This window comes from Sceloporus undulatus, chromosome 1 (assembly GCF_019175285.1).
Source record: "Sceloporus undulatus isolate JIND9_A2432 ecotype Alabama chromosome 1, SceUnd_v1.1, whole genome shotgun sequence".
Taxonomy (NCBI): domain Eukaryota; kingdom Metazoa; phylum Chordata; class Lepidosauria; order Squamata; family Phrynosomatidae; genus Sceloporus; species Sceloporus undulatus.
Genome location: NC_056522.1, coordinates 197,439,396 through 197,457,788, shown reverse-complemented (window position 1 = coordinate 197,457,788; position 18,393 = coordinate 197,439,396). Strand labels below are relative to the sequence as shown.

The 18,393-nt window shown below is 40.4% G+C and overlaps 1 protein-coding gene across 1 annotated transcript in view; it reads right to left on the bottom strand.

The window, feature by feature from the left end:
* Positions 1-18,393, bottom strand: part of COL5A2 (collagen type V alpha 2 chain) — a 179,064-nt gene that overhangs the window by 81,083 nt on the left and 79,588 nt on the right. The window contains exons 3-6 of the mRNA XM_042458322.1: positions 14,124-14,137; positions 12,738-12,770; positions 10,969-11,001; positions 8,926-8,979 (exon numbers count right to left, since the gene is read on the bottom strand). Of these exons, the coding sequence (XP_042314256.1) occupies positions 8,926-8,979; positions 10,969-11,001; positions 12,738-12,770; positions 14,124-14,137 (134 nt within the window). The remainder of the gene's footprint in view (positions 1-8,925; positions 8,980-10,968; positions 11,002-12,737; positions 12,771-14,123; positions 14,138-18,393) is intronic.

The window sequence follows — 18,393 nt, the reverse complement described above, 5'->3', positions numbered from 1 at the left end:
AAGCAATCCCTTGAGCTGTTCTTATCAGGCAATCATGAGGAAAACAGGAGAAGCCAAGTTTTGGAGAGTTTTAGCAGCACATTTGACAAGATAGCAGGAATGGCTCTTGCAGTGGTGTAAATGTCGCTGCACTTGGGATTTTTGTCCATGAATAAGCCAATAGTCCTATTAATTAATTAATAAGGAATATTCCCATATTCATCATGACTGTATGGTAGATACAAACTGCTGACTCCTGTGGGGAAACAACCACAGAGTATAAGAAGCAAACAGGAAATTTATGCTGTTGGAATGTCTGCTTTTAAAATAAAACCAACAAACAAAACAAAAATAGCAGTGGTGTCTCCAGTGCACCCTAACCCACCTCCAGACAAGGATTATCGAGATTGCTCCACATAACTAAAATGGGTTGTAACCAAGAGGTTAGTTCGTTTTATTGGGATTTTGTACTTTGCTGTGTAAGTATTGTGATTATTTTAAGACTTGATTTGACTAAAGGGAAAGGGAAAGGTTTTCCCTTGATATGAATGTCTAGCTGTAACTGACTGTAGGGGGGGGCGGTTCTCATCTCCATTACTAAGCCAAAGAGCCAGCGCTGTCCGAAGACAACTCTGGTGATCATGTGGCCAGCATAACTGTGCCAAATGCTGTTACCTTCCCATAGAAGTGGTACCTATTTACTTGCATTTACATGCTTTTGAACTACCAGGGTGGCAGACGTTGGCACTAGTGATGACAGCTCACTCTGGCCTGCAGCACTTGGGCCTCGAACTGCCAACATTCTGACTTTACAATTATCAGAACTGGCATCTTAACCAGTAAGCCAGCTCTTTTTACATCAAAATCATTAAGTTTTCCATCTACTATGCTTGTTTTGCTGCTATTTCTATTGGATGTGGACAGATGTAGGTAAGGAGATGGAATGCAGGGTTTCAAGGGGTGCAGCTCAGGACATAAATCCAATGTGATGATATAGTCAGGATCGATCTCTTCTCCACACTACAAGGGTATACAAAAGCTAGGACTGCTGGAAGTTGCAGTCCCTAAAGAACTGGAGTGCCACAGTTGCCTACCTTTGCTTTTGTGCAACTTAGAGCATAGAGCACATGTGCAAAGATGCACACTATACATTAACTGGAAGATTAGAACAAAGGTTACATGTGTATTCCTTAAGCAGGCTGTGTTATTACTTCCGATGTATTGATATATGAAGATTGGGTGGCACATAAATAGGTTCAATTTTTTTCCTCCAACCTCCACATGTTTATCAAATCCACAGATATGGTTGCTTGAGGGTGTAGGCATCATCTCTTAGTCAGAATGTTTAGTTCAGATATTCCCTGAACAATATTTCAGCCCTGGAACTTCTATGGCAGGTAACTGGATACTACTGTGATACAAAAATAGCCACCATAATGGGTTGAGACTGACACTGTCCTCAAAGATATATGAACAGATTTCCAAAAAAATAATATCTGTGTAATTACAGTGAATAATAAGAACAGCATTTTTAGTCTAAAGGCATTGATGCATCAATATACTGAAATACAATGCAATAAATTTTTAAAATTGCATTCCATAGAGGTCAGCCACAGTGTTTCTTAAGTCAACTTCTCCCAGAATGCAATGCACAATGGAAAGAAGTAATGCTTCAGAAAGCCACTAGATGTCATTACATTACACTGTTATCACTCTATTTTTAACTCAGTACTTAAATCAGATGTTAAAATGTTCCAACATGACTATTCTGTAGCCGAAACACTAATCCAGTCAAATCAACAGATGAAATTCAGTACACATTGTTTCTTTATACATTCTTTGGGTTCTCTGTATCTTGTTAAGAATGTCAATTCACAGTTCAGTCACAACTGGCAAAATCTCTTTTCTATGTAGTTCATACAGATACACTAGCCTTGTCAAGATATAGACTCATAGAGAAGATGTATGAGGCCCTCAGATGTTGTTGGGCTGCAGTCCCCATTGACCAGGATAGTTAGGACTGCAATCCTTTCCCATCCCTGTTCTAAACCTAGTTAGTCAGAACAGATCTCTGATTCTAGAAGAGCAAAATTGCATACCATGGCCCCAGTACTTAAATAGTTACTTAGTTTAAATCTCATTTGAATCAGACAGGTTAACTACATTACTTACTTGGAACGTAAGTACAAATGTTTCTGAACGTAGACTGGGCATTATATGGTAGAAACCTCAGCAGCAAGCAATCATGGTCCTTATGCTGATGTGGCTTTGGTTGCTATCACACAGCTACATCCAACAGATTTGGACTCAACAATACTGCTACATGATATAACTATAATTTAAATCTAGATGAAATATTTCATTACTTTCTGTACATTTCTGTTATGAAGAAATGGCTTTTCCATGAATGCTTTGCTGACAGGAGAGGAGAGGAGAGGAGAGGGGACGCTTCAGTGACGCTTCAGAAGCGTGACCGGCTATCACACCTTCACGCTTCTGGAGCATTTTACTGGTGTTTTAACCATGGTAAACCTCCCATGTGATAATCCCCTATGATTTTCCTTCATCTTTGCTCATTGGGAGGGTGTCCATCAAAACAGTATGTTCGCTTCTTTAGACATGTCACTTTCCATGTGCTGAAAAGGACAACAGAATTGGTGGAGCACCGCCCTGGAGCCCTGCTCACATGTTGATTCAAACTCAGTGAGTAAGAGAGGAATTGGGCTATCATAAACCTGGCCAATGTACATCATCACCACAATTATTATATACAGTTAAAGGTAAAGGATAAATGTTTCCCATTTGACAAGTTGTCTAGCCATGTCCAACTATAGAGGGTGGTGCTCATCTCCATTACTAAGCAAAAGAGCCAGCATTGTCAAAAACAACTCTGTGATCATGTGGCCAGCATAACTGCAGAGAAAACTGTTACCATCCCACCGAAGTGGTACTTATTTATCGACTAGCACTTTTACATGCTTTCAAACTGCTAGGTTGGCAGAAGCTGGGACTAGTGATGGAAGTTCACTCTATATCATGGTACTTGGGCCTCAAACTGCCAATGCGCCGATCTCGCAATTGTCAGAGTCAGCATCTTAACCGCTGATACACCACGTCCCATTATATACCATTATTGCACATGAATTTTAACTAAATCATGTGATGCAATCATGTTATCAGTCTAATTTGTGTAACTATCAAGGTTAGAAAGGAGTTGTTGTTTATAATTAAACAAGTACAGTCATCCCTCCATATTTGCAGCTTTGATATTTGCAGATTTGATTATTCACAGATTTCATTAATATGTTCTCTCTAGGACTATCTATGTCCTCCAGTGCAACCCTGTGGTCAACTTTAACTAAAAGTTAAAAGGAGCCCTGGTGGCGCAGTGGTTAAATGCCTGCACTGCAGCCATTCACTCAAAACCACAAGGTTGCGAGTTCAAGACCAGCAAAAGGGCCCAAGCTCGACTCAGGCTTGCATCCTTCCAAGGTCGCTAAAATGAGTACCCAGACTGTTGGGGGCAAATTAGCTTACTTGCTAATTAGCTTACTTGCTGTTCACCGCTATGATCTTTGGAATAGCGGTATATAAATAAAACAAATTATTATTATTATTATTATTATTATTATTATTATTATTATTATTAAAAGTTGCATGGAAAGACCATTTGTAGCTACTCCAGTGCCATGCTATGGTCAGTGTATATTGGACATTGACCACAGAGTTGCACTGGAGGACCTAGAGATTCCTAGAGAGGTGTCCTCTCAGGTAAAAACTGTGTTTTTGTTATTTGCGGTTTTTCCATATCCACAGAGGTCTTGCTCCCCTAACCCTAGCAAATATGGAGGGACAAATGTAATTCTTGTAGAATTCAAATACATAGCTGTGTTAGTCTGGATCAGTATGCAAAGGGAACTTGTTGCACACTTGAGACTAACTGAAAGAAAGAAGTTGGTAGCATAAGCTTTCATAGATTAAGGGCCAGAGCAGATGAGCAGGAAAAAATGGCTTGAATTTGGATTTTCTGAAAGTGGGTTGAAACCCTGCTGTCCACACAACCTGCTCCCAAGGCGGGCCAAACACCAACAGGCTGTCTGCACCATATGGCATCAAGCTGTGTTGTGGGTTTGTTTTATTGCCTCCTCCTCAGCATGCATGTACACCACTGCACAAACCACCAACTGCAACCTCCAATTGCCTCCTTCTTCCCACTCAGATGCCATTCCATTTAATACATCTACAGTGCATCAGTGCATCGGTACGCTCAGTGATACACTGGCAAAGCACAATCATGGAGGCCCCCCAATATATGCCCCCTTCACCCCATGCCATCATGTTGGACTGTCTGGTTTGTGTATGGATTATTGGCGATTGCATTTTTGCTTTGCCACAGTTCCGTACTGGCACTGGGCTGTTTATATGTCAGTGTGATAATGTGTATTTTCTACCTTGAGTCAGAGTATCCCAGCTTCTTTTTGTTCCAGTTTTTAGCCCAGGAGCATGGCTTCATTTTGCTTTCCACCAGCTTTTACCTTGTGCATCATCTAAACACTTCACCTTCAAAGCCCTTTATTTAGCTAATGCAGACTACCCCTAAGTCTACTTCACATACATTTCTATGAAAGCTTATGCTACCAACCTCTTACTCTCAGTTAAGTTCAAAGATGCTACAAGATCCCTTTGCAAGTAATACTTGTGTTTTTAACAAATAACTTGCTTAACCACTAGTGCTTTTTAAAATGTTAACTCTCAAGTTGTAAAACCAAACAAATTAAAATCTGGCCTAGCCCTTTTTACTTTTAAAAATGTAAAACTGAAATCCAATTGATTTCAACTGGATTTATTTGCAAGTATGGAGGCTGTCCTTTTCTTCTCCAGATCATTGGTGTGGCAACCGCACAGCCTCGACGACGATCCGCAGTAAAAAGGAGCTCCAAAATGGAGCTCCTTGCTGCGACGCCACCAAGGCGTCATTTCCGCATTGTGGCACTGCGGTTACGTCACGCACACGCCGCACTGTTTGGACGCGATGCATGTGTGATGTAATCTCTACACAGCTGTGTGGATGGCACCACATAACGATGGCACTGTCCACACAAACTAGGGCTTGGGAGCGTGTGGTTGCTGCATGCTCCCTAGCCCTAGTTTTCGCCCGCGGGTGCCACAAGGCGCTCTTTTGTATCGGGCCTATATGTGCTTACACTGTCAACTTAAATTACTGTCATATTCAAAAATGTAAACTTATGTCTTATCTACTATTGGTTGTGTTACAAATTCTGGAAAGACAGTGCCAGCCACATCTTTTGTTAGTGAGATCACAGGTAAATGGCCCAGAGTGGGTGGCAGATGTCTCTTTGTGGGAACTGTTAGAAGAAGGTTTCTTGATCATGTTCAGACTGTGGAAACTATTTATGGAAAATGACTCATTCGTTTCCCTTGCCTATGCCCCTATAGCTAGAGGCTATGAAATAAACTACTACTTGAGAAAGACAGAAAACAGGGAGAGGGACAGATGGGAGATGGCATCTGGAAGGCATCTTAAGGGTCTCTGGGGAGCTGGTGTCTGAGTGGATTTACTGACTGCAAGGGCTTATGCTGCCAGCCTTCACCTATGCTCTGTACTGTGAATGTGTATGTGTCTCTATGTCACCTGTTGATTTAGCGTGACCAGTAAATTAATTACTGGTCAGTAGAAAAGGATTCTCCATGTGCTTTTGTGAGCTAAGAGTCTAAATACCTTGAAGGCACCAGATCCTAAGCAGAAACTAAGCAAAGTCAGGCCTAGTTAGTACCTAAGGAATACCAGCTGTTGAAAGTTATATTCAGAGGAGGGTAATGGTGAAACGCCTCCCAGTAGTCCTTGCCTAAGAAAGCCTTCTGAAGTACATGTGATTGTCATGGGAACTAGAAGGCACATACTTTACTTTGGAGTTTAGCACACAGCTAAATAATCTGGTTTATCTTGCCCGATTTGAATCGTCTTCCAGGATGGCGCCAAATATTATCCTATGCATTTTGCCACCAATGCTGCCTGCCACCTAAAACCCGGCTCCCAGCCGCACTCAGCCGGCCGATGTGCAAGGTCAGGAGCTTCCCAGTTTTGCAAATTGGCCAGCTCAGCTCGAATTCTAGCCAGGATTTAGGTCTTGTTTTAGGTAGGAGGCAGCATCGGAGGCAAAATGCATATGATAAAATCTGGCTGCATCCCAGAAAAAGATTCAAACCGGGCAAGGTAAACCAGATTATTTAGCTGTGCACTAAACTCCTTTGTTGGTTTTGTCTCATATTGCACCATTGGAAAGACAAACGTCCACATCTTGTTAATAAATGGACTGAGGGCCTCATTATCTTTGAACATTTGAACCTATTGCCTAACTAATAATACAGGTGCCCCCCACTTATTCAACAGGTTGGGGATTACACCACTGTCAGAAAGGAGAAAACATCAAAATGCAGAACCATTCTGATATTAGTGTACAGTACTCTGGTCCCTAACCTGTCAGATAAGCAGAGGTGCCTGGTACTTCATTAAAGCCTATAATCTCTGCTTCTAAATCCTGAGAGAGGGAGACAATCACAAGTTGCAGAGGAATAATAATAATAATAATAATAATATGATTTATTTATATGCTGCCCAATCACTAGGAATCCGGGCGGCTTACAACAGAGGAATAATACAAAATAAGCAATAACAATAAACATGAAATAAAAGAGATATAACATAGCAGCATATTAAGATCACAATCAACAATAGCAGTAGATTACAAAAATAAAATACAGTATAAGAAATCAGTAGCAGCATATTAAATAATAAAATACATAGCAGTTAATAAAGAAAACAAGTAAAAGGGAAAACTAACAATAAACATTCCTTGCAATAAATAATTAAAACAAACTAAGGGAGGGCAAGTTCCTTCAGCGTCCTCCAGCTGGCCCTCGTTGGAGTTTGGGCAGGAGATGGAAGGAGAGCGCTGGGTCCCCCCTTCCCTCTCTTGGCTGGAGGAGAGGTCTTCCTGAGGCAACCCCGACAAGAAGAAAAATGGAAGACGTGGACCATACTTATGACAACTCCCCCTCCGACACGGATCACCCCACAGTTCTTGCCCTCTTTCCCTCACCCAGAATCTCAGACCCACTTCTCTCCAATTGGCCAATTTTGGCCCAAACTCAAGGATTCCTAGTGCGAGAGGGAGAGAGCCCCTCTTCCTCCTCCCTTCCTCTCTCCGCTGCTACTGCAGGGCTGGGAAGTGAAAGAAGGCAAAGTCATAAGAGCCAGCTCTGCTGGTGGTGGTTCAGAAAGGGGGCAGCCAGCTGCAAAACTTCCCAGCAGAGGCTTTGGCTGCTATGCCTGCCGTTTTCTTTCCCACAGCAGTAGCAGTGCGCACTTGTACTTCATTTTATACATCTCTTATTACCAGGGGGGGGGGGCACAGCTGCGGCAGCTTCTTCACATGTGTTTTACCTGTTTATGCAGAATGTCCTGCTCATGATTCCCCAACTGGCAAGCCTTACACCTATGGGTTATCCAATTTCCCCTTCACAGCCTGCCCTCCACAGCTAACAACCTGGGTGGTGGTGATGGCGGTGGCAATTTCTTCTCTTCTTTTGTACTCACTTCACCCCCTCACATACTATCTGCTCACCTGCTCTCCCACCACAACATTAACTCTGTCTCATCTGCATGCGCAGACAGCCAACTTTCTACAGTTCAAAACTTTCCTTTCCTCCCCCTTCATTTTCTTTCCTTCATGGAAGGAGAGACCCCACTTCCGCACTTTCAGACTTTCTAAGTTATATGTAACCAGAACTCATTAATTCAACACACGGTCAATGAGTGGATCACACATCAAATATATAGATTATGGTATAATTTAGAACTGTTTAAAGAGTGGAAAGGAGTTTAAAAAAACCAAGACCACCTGTATGAATATTTATTTCAAGACTTCAGGGCTGTACAAAACTGCCCGAAAGGGGTGGGTCTGTGACACCCCTGGAAGCGCAGGATTGGGGCCACTGTAACCGCATGCACAGCTTCTCTTCAGCCCGGAAAAGGGGTGCCCTTGCGGCTTCATGCCTCTCAGCACACTGACCCTAAAGAGGAGAAAGGGGTTGCCCCTTTCTCCTCTGTATCGCTGGCACCCACCTTCAAGTCCATGCCGCTGGTAAGGCACCATAAATGCACTCCAGTGGCGCAATGACGTGTCCTGTATGATGTGCAGTTTGGACACGTTGCACAGAACACGTCGTGGATGTGCACCCTGTGTGGGCAGGCTGCGCAATCATGGCGGCTTACTGCACGCTCCCTAACCCTAATATTGGTGGCAGCATGGTGCTTTTGGCCCACCTGTCTCAGGCCTATGTTGTCTTTAAACTTTCACACTGTTGCACTTCTACTTTTTCTTCTTCTCTATCTTTCCCTTAGATCTTTCTTTCTTTCTTTCCTTTCCTTTCCTTTCCTTTCCTTTCTTCTTTTCTTTATATTATTTGACCATGATAAATACATACATAAAAACTGATGCCTTCTATTTCCATTTGCAAATAAAATACAGTCCAAAACACACTGCAGAAATAATCCAATTTGAGATTGCTTTAACTGCTCTGGCTCAGTACTAGGGAATCCTGGGAAATGCAGTTTATTGTGACACCAGAGCTCTGTGACAGAGAAGGCTACATATCTCACAAAACTACAGTTACCAGAATCCCCTAGCATTCTTAAGAGCTAAAAGTCCCCAGAAGGAAGTCACGCATGGAACTTTTCAGTCTTTGGGATAGACACATCTGTTAATTTCACTTTCTGCCACATTTGAATTATTCCAAATTTTTGGTAAATTCTTATCAAACTGAATTAAAAATTGTCATCCCTCCTAAATCACCACTCATGAAAGTAGATAATGCATAACAATATATCAAGTAAGATTCCTGAAAGACTATCTAACAACTTACAGGTCTTCCTTTGGGCCCTCGAGCTCCTCTCGGTCCTTGTGATCCTGGAGGTCCCTAAAAGAACAATTAAAACAGTTACAGGTACACACCTTATTTTGATTATAGTTCTGCTTGCAGATTAAATTTCAATAACAGTCTGATGAAACTTCACATGAAGGTATTGGAAAAGTTGTTGCAACGTTCATTTGGTCCCATACATTTTGTTTTGTGACTTTGCCATAGTGGTCTTTAGTCATTCTTCTAGGGTAGTGTTTTTCAACCTTGGATCCACCAGATGCTGAAAGCCCCAGTCAACATTACCAATCATAAGGAAATCTGGGAAGCGAAGTCTAAAAGCATGTGAACCAGTGACTGAGAACCATTATTCTAGGGTACTCTTTGAAACTGGGATTTCACTAATGCAAAGAATGGTAATGGCAGAGAAATTTCACAAAAGAGCATTTAGTACACCGAACTGCTATTCTTCCGGTGCAATATGAAGCAAGAGAAGAACACCAAGTATTTCCTAGTTTTATTCTCAGCTCATGCAGGGCATTAGTAGGTACCAACAATGTTGGCAGTGCTCTGCTTAAAATTAGGAGTACTACAGCAATCTTCTTTAACCTGGTGCTTTCTAAATTTGCCCGACTACTACTCCAAACATAGAAAGAATGTGCTCCATAACCTTTCATTTTGAGCTATAGCCCTTGCATAGTGGGCTCTTGTTATATGCAGGTTTGCCATCTGTTGATTTGAGCTTCCACAGACATCAAGCCCTGTTGTTCTTAATGGAGGTGTGTGTACATGACTGCGCCACATTGGGGAAAATGGGGCTTGAGGTCCTAAAACTTTTTTTCTTATCTGTGGGTGGGGTGGGCGGATCCAGAACAGATCCCCCATGGATACAAAGGGACAACTATATATAATCTCCTGGCAAGTTATGGTAGGAAAATATTGCCATAAATGATAGCTTCTCTTCATTTTGATAATTCATCACTGGGTTTTGCAGTAAAATTCCTCAGAATCCAGAGCCAGCATCAGATCAGAACAACATAACAGTACTTTACAATGATTTTTTTCAGAGCTATCATAGGAAATAAAATAGAATATCTGTGCCAACATATGGATATTTACATTTAGAAAAAAGCTCAGTTGTTGGGAAAACTAGAAGATTCACCATCCTGAGCATTTTTTCTCTTGTGCAGGGGATTTTTGTATATACACTGAAGGTTATTCTCCTCCTACCTCTGAATCTTAGATCTTCTGTTATCAACCAACACTACAATTCAGTGTAGGATTAAGCATCAGGTTATAATTCACTTAGTATATAACCCAGTTTTTTTAGAGAAATGTAATTCTAGGAGGAGAAAATTGGAGCACAGGCACATGGACTGAGCAGGGCATGCTTAACTCTCTCCTTCATCTGTCCGTTTCCATCTGCTCATTCACCACTCACCTTCAAGTCTAACCTGTATTTTTTCAAATGTAAATATGGCCAAAGATAATCAAACACTTGGTGAGAAAGCCACTATAAAGAGTACTGAAATTCAAAGTCTTTCAGAGTATTACATATGAGGTCTATGTTTAAGGAGGAGTAATAACTAATACAGACAGGAATGTTATATAAAAGACCTCATCCACAACGATCTCTAGATTAGTCTGAAAGAGCTATTTGACAGTGGCATAGGCTGCTTCAGAGGATGGTGGACTCTCTTTCTTTGGAGATCTTTAAACAGAAGTTGGATAGGCATCTTTTAGGAGTGCTTTCACTGTATATTCCTAAATGAGATGGGCTTGAACTAGATGGCTCTTGCAGCTTCTTCCAGTTCTCTAAGATTCTATGATTCTATGATTGTAAGACCTATAACATGGATATTCACCAAGAAGTAGAAGAAGAATATGATAATCAACTGGTTAACAACAACACAAGAACAGGTGCCCAAGTTAAGAGGAAAGTGCCTGTTACTTTGGAAAATTGAAACTTAAGGAGTCACTGAAATGCTGCCCAATACTAGGAGAGTATTCAGTGTTCTTTGAAAAACATTGCAGGTAGTGATTACTTACAGCTGGTCCAGACCGTCCTCTTATACCAGTAACCTACAGAAAGAGAAAAAAAAATAAAACAGCTTTAATAACATGTCAGACTTTTGTCATCTCTCTGTAACAGCTTCCATTGACATTTCCACCAAAATTTTGCAGAAGCAGCAAAAGTGGGCAAAATACATGCAATAATTGGGGGAGTTTGAGGAGGGACATCTATTTCCCTTACCCCATGTCCTTCACACACACACATTTCATACACTCTTTTCAACCACAGCCTACTTTTTTATACATGTGCATGAAGTGTTGATTCTGGTTTTAACAGGCCCTTCATCAAGATTCCCCTCAAAGTAGATTTTTTGATGTTGTTATACAATAATAATACACATTATTTTTCAACAGGGATATCCATTTTCTGCCCTAAAACATGTTTTCTGTGCAGGAAAAAGACATTTGTTTGTACATATGAATTTTCTCCAAGTATGTCTTAAAGCAGGAAGACACTCATGGCTGGAGTGATAAACTTGAAGGATCTATATCCAGGATTCCCAATCATGCAATAGTGCAAGATTATGTTGTTGTCGACTTCAACTCATAGCAGCTCTGTGAGTGAGACACCTCCAGATCCACCTGTCGTCAACTGTTCTGCTCAGGTCCTTCAGGCTCAGGGCCCTGGCTTCCTTGACTGAGTCCACCCATATAATATGGGTTTTTCCTCTCTTTGTAACTACTATCCACCTTTCCTAGCATTATCCTAGCATTGTGTGTCATGCCTTCTCATGATGTGTCTGAAGCATGACCACCTCGATACAAAATTATATGTCACAAAAATCATGAGTCTTGTCCTGCAAACCATTTGCAAAAAATTTTTTTATTCTTCAAAATGTCTTCTTAACAAATCTATAAAAATACCAACAATGTTGTGATTGAATAATTAAATTAGCTAGTCTAATCTAGTACAGTAGTAGTGTCCATAATATCACTCCAGACACCCAGCTGATAAAAATCATACACATTTCCTTACTAGCTAAACAATACACATAGCTAATGAAAAATCACATAGTTTTATGAGCAGCCAACAATCTACTTTCTACATTTCATTTACCTCTGACCCCACTGTTAAAAGTTTCCCACCTACCTATGTATGTATATGTCCTTTTAGATTGTACGCCACTGGTTAGTTATGTGGTTATGTGTTAATTTTATGATGTTTGTAAAGCACCATGTAGATTTATGGCACTATATAAATAAACATTAATAATAATAATAATAATAATAATAATAATAATAATAATAATAATCCTTATATGTTACAATAACACATAGAATATTTGATCTAATGAACTAGACACCAGACCAGTCCGCACATGTTTTATATCATATCATATTGGTTAGCCTCTAAAGTACTGCAATAATTGGGTATATATTCTCAAAATTGTTATTTTAATTATTATTTTTGTTTTATTATAACTCACCTGTAGGAGGAACAGGTAGGATAAAATGCCAAATAAATAAATAAATAAATGCTTTATATTCTACAACGAGAATTTAGTGGTGCAGGGGGAGAATTCTCTTTTTACATTCAATCCTGTCCCCTTCGCATTGGGAAGGCATGAAGAAAACTCTCTGCCCATAGTTAGGAAGAGTTTGGGGGCAAGGGAGCCTCTTCAGATCCCTGGTACATCATATGTAGATCAGAGCAGTCCAATGGTGGAAGTGCCTCCATCCGAACAGACCACATCCTATAACAGTACTTTTGCAGTGCAAAGCAAAATGGCAAGAAAACAACTTACCACTGGTACAATTCCAGGTTCCCCTTTTTGACCCTGCAAGATAGGAAACAAAGTTTATCTCCAACAGCAGAATACTGAAAATGCTTCTAAGTAAGTACTTCTCTGCATCTCACATTCTGCATGAAACATAACCAGACAACGTAATAATTTAAAGGGAGGAAAGCTTTTTGCAGATTTTTAGAAATCGTTCTGACATCCTTTACCATTAGAGACAGTGTTAAATCAGTACTAGGCCCCTACAGTTCAATTTCTAATATTCTGATTATGCAAAGAGGTGAAGGTAGATTTTTTGCAATTATAAATACAGTAACAATATTCTAAACATTATATTATATTATATTAATTATATTATATTAATATCTCACCTTCCTCCTGGTATAAGACTAGTTTTTCTCAGTCCTGTTATTCCCTCCATTTTTATTTTATTTTTTAAAAAATCATCAGTTTCTTTGCACCAAAGAAACACTGACATAGAACAGTCTTACTTGCACCACCTTATTCCTCTAATGCTCTTCGGTAATCACACCAATCCTTTTGGGACTCTTTGAGAAAATTTCACAATTTTTTCACACAAAAACATTGTTCTTTGCACAATACAACAATGTTTTGACTTAACAAATCCCCACTGTATTTGCACCTTTAAAAAAATCAAAACAAAAAAAGAATGCTGGAAGAAAGCGCTGAGCATTTGACTTTGGCACAAAAAAAAACCTTGTCTCAGTGTTGTTGACAATAGTTCTTGTCAAGCATAAGCACATGTTCATTGCATTCCTACACTCCACAAAGAAGTTCATCACACCTTTACACATATTTTCTTCAAGCACTGGAAGATTTGGTTTTTCCCTAAGGCTTTTTAAAACATCAAGCAAACTTGTTTATTACGCTCTGTCATTCTGCCCCTTTCCTCTGCTCATTTCTACAGTTTTGTTTCATGATTCATTTTATTATTTTAATTATTTTATTGTTAGCTTCCCTTAAGGTCCAAGCATCTGTACAGACTTCTGCCCCTCCAGTAAGCCTTCATGGTGTACTTACAAACTACACAAGGAACAGAACTCCTAAGGGACCCTGACCCTGTACGACTATTCAAATAGCACATCATATGCATCTGTGTTAATCACAAGGTTGGGTTTGTCTTTTTTCTTTAAAAGAAAAAGACATTTTCTTGTCTTCCCAAAAGGCTTCTATTATCTACCTGAAGCTGAAAGGTGCTGTAATGATTTATGTTATTTGCATATGTTAATGAATTTGTGGGGGGAAGATATTAACAGTTCCTTAAGGTTTATTGAAAGAAGCATCGTGATGCTTCATAGCGACCTGCAATGAAGGATGGAGATTTATATGTAAGATTTAATAGAGAAAAGTAAATAAAATAGTAAAGCTTACCTTTCGACCTCTACCTGGAAAGGGGAAAATAAAACAAAATAAATTAATACAGCTCATTTCCCAGCATTTATACACACAGTCATTTCCATTTGGGCAGTACAAGTGTTGAAACACAAATTCCTGAATGAATTTTGAATCCTGGAGTAAATCAGACCAATTTGCAATAATTTCTACCAGCTCTGTACTGAATCAGGTTGGGCCAAATCAGTTCCAGAGCAGGACACCTTAGTTGAAAGCAATCTGGATTGATGTGGCGTCTCCGACATCAAATATAAGTGGAGAAGAGACAGAATATGGCCTAAATCCTGTCTGTTAGTCCATTGAAACAATTGTTGAATATTGAATCAATACACAGGTAAAGCCCATTGATACACCAGTGCTATTATAGTTGGAACTAACAGTAGATGTATGGCCAATATGATTATATGAAGATAATGCCAAGGTGGCATGAAGCAGAAGGAGAGCTAGGAAAGGACTCAGCCTGGTCACTGAGATGGTATATTCAGTTGTTTCCTGTATCTCTTTGTTGATTTGCAAGATTTGGCTGTTAATAGCAAAATACTTCCTAGCCCCAAAATGCAAAATGTTACCACTTGAACTGTTTTCCTCAGTTATTCACACAAGGTATAGACTACTCATATTTTTACTCAGAGGCATTCCCCACCATATTCCACTTATTCAGGACAAGGTGGATTGAGGTTGTATTCACACCGCAGAAATAAAGCAGTTTGACAACACTTTAACTGCCATGGTTCAATGTTACGGGATTCTGGGAAATGTAATTTGTTGTGACATCAGAGCTCCCTGAAACAGAAGGCTAAATGTCTCACACAACTACAATTCTCAGAATTCTATAACCTACAACAACAACAATAATAATAATATTTTTATTTATATTTCCTACCTCTCCTTGCAGATTGAGGTGGGATTACAACAACAGAAACAACATTACAAGATAAAAACTACAATTTCATATAAAATACACTTAATAAAACAGTAAAACCGCTATCAATACAATGCATAGACTAAATCATCATTTAAAATATATATCTTTATAAACACAGATGGGATATTTCTAACTCTCTTATAGCAGATTGGGTGTATAGGCCTGCCTGAAGAGATCCATCTTAAGTGCTTTCTTAAAGACATCTAAGGTGGTAATGAGATGGATCTCCGCCGGCAAGCCATTCCATAATTTAGGAGCTATGGTAGTAAATGCCCTGTGGGAAGTTGTTGTTAACTTACATACTCTAATAAGTTCTTCCCGGTTGTTCTGAGAGTGTGGGGTGGATTGTGTAGGGAGACACGTTCCCTCAAGTAACTCGGGCCCAAGCCATGTAGGGCTTTAAAGGTAATGAACAACACTTTGTACTGCGCCTGGAAGCTAATCAGTAGCCAGTGAAGAGATTTTAATACTGATGTTATGTGGTCTGATCTAGATGTTCAAGTGACCAATCTGGCTGCTGCATTTTGCACCATTTGAAGCTTCCAAACTTCATACATAGGTAGCCCCATGTAGAGTGCATTACAGAAATCCAAACGAGAGATTACCAGTGCATGTACCACTGCTTCGGTCCAGGTAGGGGCGCAGTTGGCGTATTAACCGAAGTTGGTACCATGCACTCATATCCACATGGGATGATAACTGTAAAGATGGGTCCAGGAGTACTCCCAAACTGTGAACTTTGTCCTTTAAGGGAAGTGTGACCCCGTCCAGGACTGGTTGACAAAATTCTGTCCCTGGACTTGGGGTACCTATCACAGTTATAGGAGTGTCAAAGTGGATTATTTCGGCAGTGCTGATGCAGCCAACATGGGACTTACTTGTCAGTAGGAATGTGCAGGGGTTCACTGCTATTATTGATCTTTAAAGCTGCTATTTGACTTTGATATTTTTGCCTTTACATATTCACATCTAAAGGATTTTTACATGCAATCAAAAGTCTGCTTGCAAGCACGAATCATTAAATAAATACTTCCAAAGCACTTTTTTTCTGCCATCATGTTATCTGACTTCACAAACTGCTGACTGGTTAAATATTTTCACCCAGCACTTCTAAGGTATGCATGAGTTTTAGCTATTGTCCAGGTGTAAAATCATACCTAATATATAGAATGCATATTAATATGTGTAAGAGCATTCAGGCATTTTACAGCTTCCACATAATCATCTTTCCTCTTGTGTGGGCAACTAAAATACTCAGCCTTTGACTTAAACACACTCCAGACATGCACCAACTGCTCCCCAAAGCATGCCATGTCTGGTCTTATTGCTTAATTATACAGCAATAAATGCTATAGCCTTTATTCATATTCCAAAGGCATCAACACTAATCTAAATGGCAAATTAATTCAGATGTCACATTACTCTCCAGTGAAGTTGCTCTGCACATCAATAGGTGAAAACCAGCAAAAGGACCATGCTTAAGGCTGTCATCCAACACAGACTGACTTGAGAGTAAATCCCAGTTACCTCAATGGGATCTACTTTCATGCAGAAGTGTACAGGATTGTACTATGAAGTATGGCCTAGCTTGCTTCCAGTATTAAGAGGTTCACTAGAGGTTCCTTCTTCTACAATCAGTCATAATTCCAGTTTATATTTCTCTGAGGAAATACATTACCAAAATTATCTTTTAAGTGGAACAAATCTTCCTCTTCAAAACAAAACAAAACCACCCACATTGTGGGTTTGAATCAGAGTGCTAGAAAGATTACTTTGAGGGAGAAGACATTTCCTAGACTCTCCCAACCAGTGAAGTCACTGATCATGGTAGCTGAAAGATTTTAGGAGTTCTCATCCCCAAAAGAAACTTTGCCAAGCTCTGGTTTGAATTTTAGAGGAAAGCAGTGTTCAATTCTGTCTGACAGATCTATTGCTCACCATTCTTTTCCATGACTGAATGTAGGGGAAATTAGTTTAAAAAATACATTGTGCTGCAGTTCTCCAGCTACCTATAATTAAATGGAAATGGAACTGAATTGCATTTATCCAGCACTATCCTTCTCCATGGTCAAAATCTTTGTATAATGACTACACTGGAGTAAATCCTCTTCAGCAAGTCTTCCCAATGTTGATTAAATGTGTCTGGACTGCACATTCTGAAAGGAAAATGGGAATATCCCCTCTCAGTGAGGGACTGCATGGATTAGCAGTGAATGCCTTTTTATTATCCTTGGACTACAGTGCAGTCCTATAAAATTGGATAGAACTGACTGAGGACTGCAGATAGGCAAAACTGAATAAGACTAGAAATAGGGCAATCCACTCACTCCTAATCAAAATGAGTTTTAAAATGGATATGGTGAGAAAAATACAATTAGAAATGGTAATTTGGGGAGAAGCTCAGCTGCCCAACTCACCAAGCCAACCAGTTTGCAGGGCGCCAGAAAGCCTGGTGTGCCACCATGGCTTGGTCAACAGCTGGCTCTGGCGACTCGCCTTCCCAAGCTGTGCCGGGACCCATAAAACAGCCCTGATCGGCTGGGCTAGGTGGGGGAGGTGGGACGTCCAGCTCCAGGGGGTACTACAGTTGCCAGCATGCCCCAGGAACGGGAATTGGGCTGAGATTGGCCCAGACACCAGAAGGGACAGAACCGCTGGCTGAGGTGATTAGTTGTTTGGCCTATTTAAGTGGCCAGCTGGAGTCACCATTCTGGCTTGGATCTCCCCACCCTCCCACCCTGGTTGGGTCATGTGGTGACACTGGGTATTGCTGTCACAACTTTCTGGGGATGGCAGCATGGGTTGAGATCTGGTGGGCATGGCTATCAGTGCTTCAGAGCACTGGTAATTGGGAGTCCCAAAGAAACATGGAGGTGCTGAAATGAGAAGGAGGTGCCAATGGAGGGGCAAACCCCTTATCAGCATCCCTTGGTGACAAGGGGCAGGAGCTGTGGATGCCCAGAGCCCCTCTGTCATCCCTGGGCCCTGCCATGACCCAGCAATGGGGATCATCAATCAGCAGTCGGGTTGGTCGATGCCAGATCCTGACTCATGCCTCAGGCCAACCCCATGTGTCAGTTGTAAGGTATTTAATAAAGTTTTGGCCTTTTCTTCTATATAATGTCTCTCTGTGTTTCTTATTTTGCGGCACCCCCTGCCCTGCAAAATATATTTTATAACACAGGTTAAGACACACAGTTGGTTCTCTGTATCCACAGATTTTTTTTATCCACAGATTCAACCATCCATGGCTTGAAAATATTCAAAAATGATTTAAATTCCAAAAGCAAACCTTGTTTTTGCCATTTTATTTGAGGGTCATTA